A 3,475-nucleotide genomic window follows, 5' to 3' on the forward strand; every position below is an offset into this window, starting at 1 on the left:
CTTCAACCATGTCAGTTGTGGTGCTTTAAATTGTATCGTGTCTTCCTTCAACCATGTCAGTTGTGGTGCTTTAAATTGTATCTTGTCTTCTTTCAACAGTATCAGTTGTGGTGCTTTAAATTGTGTCGTCTCTTCGTTCAACCATGTCAGTTGTGGTGCTTTAAATTGTGTCGTCCCTTCTTTCAACCATGTCAGTTTTGGTGCTTTAAATTGTATAGTCTCTTCGTTCAACCATGTCAGTTGTGGTGCTTTAAATTGTATAGTCTCTTCTTTCAACCATGTCAGTTGTGGTGCTTTAAATTGTATAGTCTCTTCGTTCAACCATGTCAGTTGTGGTGCTTTAAATTGTATCTTGTCTTCTTTCAACCATGTCAGTTGTGGTGCTTTAAATTGTGTCGTCCCTTCTTTCAACCATGTCAGTTGTGGTGCTTTAAATTGTATCTTGTCTTCTTTCAACCATGTCAGTTGTGGTCTTTAAATTGTATAGTCTCTTCTTTCAACCATATCAGTTGTGGTGTTTTAAATTGTATAGTCTCTTCTTTCAACCATGTCAGTTGTGGTGCTTTTATAGCGAGTAGAAAACTGTTAATTTATACAACCATTTCTAATATACAACCATTTATACAACCATTTGTGAAGCGCTCCGGTGTAATAATAATCAGTTTCCATTAAGCTTATTAACAGTAAAGTTTTAAAACTCCACCAGGCCTTGTTAAGAGTAAGGTTTTTAAACTGATATCAATGAAATTTCTAAATGAAAGAATAAGAACAATTACAGTACATTTTAACGTTGGGTAATCTTATATCTACGTTCACAAGTGAGGGTCAAAGTGTGCAAGCCATGACCCTTTACCTGATGTCATTCAACATGGTATTATATATATATATATATGTGTGTGATGTCAGAGTTATCAACTATTCATGTTAGCAACAATTAGTGGTAGAGAAGAGAAAATAAAATATACAGATATACTTTTTGGAGATCCTAGTGGTTATTCAAATAAAATGTGCAAACTGTAATGTGGGCGATAATATTTTCTATTTTCACATGAATATTACCTTGCAATCCCCGATTTGTCAGAGCTTGAATCACACTGGTGTCACCAATTCACAGACATACCTTGAGTGCATAAACTTTTGTAACAAATCTGACTTTATGTGTACAACAAACTTATACATTTTACTAAAAGCCATGTTTTGTGTAACTAGACGTAGTCCATTCTGTTAACAATCCTTCTCCAGTATGGGGTCGGTTCGATAGACATGTGGTTCAAGACTAGTCACTCATATTAACTGCTAAAAATCTTGTTACTAGGACGTCCAAATGGCCTCAGTTTTCACTAACCAAATGTTTACATTTATGTGATAATTGAAACAGAAAATGTTCTAGAAATTATGACAGAATAGATAATCAATCAATAACCTTGTAATTTCTTTTAAGCCAAGAAAACCTTCATATGAAATGTGTATAACTGGGAGTATGCCAGCTCCTCCTCGTTTTCTCTCACACGTAGATGTGCAACTGTATGTGTGCCTTCCATGTGAACGTGTTTATACTCTACTCAAAGTCTGTAAATTTCAAGTGTTACCTCTCTCTGGACGACTTCCTAATCTACATCTTCTCACTGTCTGGATGACTTTCTAATCTACATCTTCTCACTGTCTGGACGACTTCCTAATCTACATCTCCTCACTGTCTGGACGATTTCCTAATGTACATCTTCTCACTGTCTGAATTACTTCCTATTCTGCATCTTATTACTGTCTGAATTACTTCTTATTCTGCAACTTCTCTCCGGCCGAATTACTTTCTAATATGCATCTTTTTACTGGCTGAATTACTTCCTATTTTGCATCTTCTCACTGGCTGAATGACTTACTATACTACATCTTCTCAATGGCTGAATTACTTCCTAATATACATCTTCTCACTGGCTGAACTACTTCCTATTCTGCATCTTCTCACTGGCTGAATGACTTTCTATTCTGCATCTTCTACCTGTTTGAATTACTTCCTGTCCTACATCTTCTCACTGGCTGAATGACTTCCTCATCTGAATCTTCTCACTGGCTGAATTACTTTCTATTCAGCATCTTCTACCTGGTTGAATTACTTCCTGTCCTACATCTTCTCACTGGCTGAGTGACTTCCTCATCTGAATCTTCTCACTGGCTGAATGACTTCCTAATCTGGGTCTCCTCACTGGCTGAATTACGTCCTCATCTCCATCTCCTCACTCACTGAATATGTGCTTTCACATTTAATTGGGTTTTAACGAGATGTAAATGTTTTCGTTTTTTATATATGTTTACAGAATCAATTTGCGATTCATTAAGAGCTCCAACAAATGGAATTATATCGGGGTTCTGTTCGTCTGCTGTGAGAGGAGACCGATGTACCTTCTCCTGTGAAAAAAGCTATAAGTTAGTAGGAGATTCGGAGTTGATCTGTTTAGATTCTGGAAAATGGTCCAAAGAAAGTCCGTCTTGTGAACGTAAGTAATTCAAAAGAAAATTAAACTTTATTGTGAATCTGTTTGTATATACACAAAGTATGATCACCAAAGTATTTATAAACTTCAGGTATTGGTGATTAAACGAAGTTCCTTTATTCGCATTCACGCTTAAGTATTTCTTTATGTTATCAAATTCTATATATGTGGGATTCTCAATGAGTATAAATGTATAATATGCGTTTTGTAGTTGAACTGATTGTTTATCAAACACATAAAACAAATGTTCTATGAAACATTTGATTTCAGGGTCTCGTTCAAACTGTGAAGAGATAAAACCGCCTGCAAATGGTCGAATGTACGGATATTGTTCCAGTGCTTATCCTGGAGATACTTGCATGTTTTCTTGTGAAGCAGATTTCCAGGTGCGTGGGCTAGAAACGTTGACTTGTTTGGAACCAGGAGTTTGGTCTGGAAATGTTCCAATCTGTGAAAGTAAGTACAGATTATTAACGTGTGTCTGGTTGATTTATTGACTATCAAGACGTGTCTGGTTGATTTATTAAATATCGTCAAGACGTGTCTGGTTGATTTATTGACTATTGTCAAGATTGTCTGGTTGATTTATTGACTATTGTCAAGATGTGTCTGGTTGATTTATTGACTATTGTCAAGATGTGTCTGGTTGATTTATTGACAATTGTCAAGATGCGTCTGGTTGATTTATTGACTATTGTCAAGATGCGTCTGGTTGATTTATTGACTATTGTCAAGATGCGTCTGGTTGATTTATTGACAATTGTCAAGATGTGTTTGGTTAATTTATTGACAATTGTCAAGATGTGTTTGGTTGATTTATTAAATATCGTCAAGATGTGTCTGGTTGATTTATTGACAATTGTCAAGATGTGTTTGGTTGATTTATTGACTATTGTCAAGATGTGTTTGGTTGATTTATTGACTATTGTCAAGATGTGTTTGGTTGATTTATTGACTATTGTCAAGATGTGTCTGGTTGATTT

General features: G+C 35.7%; 1 protein-coding gene across 1 annotated transcript in view; it reads left to right on the top strand.

Annotated features, from left to right (window-relative positions):
- The window catches only part of LOC106475208 (sushi, von Willebrand factor type A, EGF and pentraxin domain-containing protein 1-like), a 23,146-nt gene that overhangs the window by 18,151 nt on the left and 1,520 nt on the right, over positions 1-3,475 (top strand). Inside the window, exons 10-11 of the mRNA XM_022379382.1 lie at positions 2,316-2,495; positions 2,763-2,948. Coding sequence (XP_022235090.1) covers positions 2,316-2,495; positions 2,763-2,948 — 366 coding nt within the window. The remainder of the gene's footprint in view (positions 1-2,315; positions 2,496-2,762; positions 2,949-3,475) is intronic.

The sequence above is a fragment of the Limulus polyphemus genome, unplaced genomic scaffold (assembly GCF_000517525.1).
Source record: "Limulus polyphemus unplaced genomic scaffold, Limulus_polyphemus-2.1.2 Scaffold8219, whole genome shotgun sequence".
In the NCBI taxonomy this organism is placed as follows: Eukaryota; Metazoa; Arthropoda; class Merostomata; order Xiphosura; family Limulidae; genus Limulus; species Limulus polyphemus.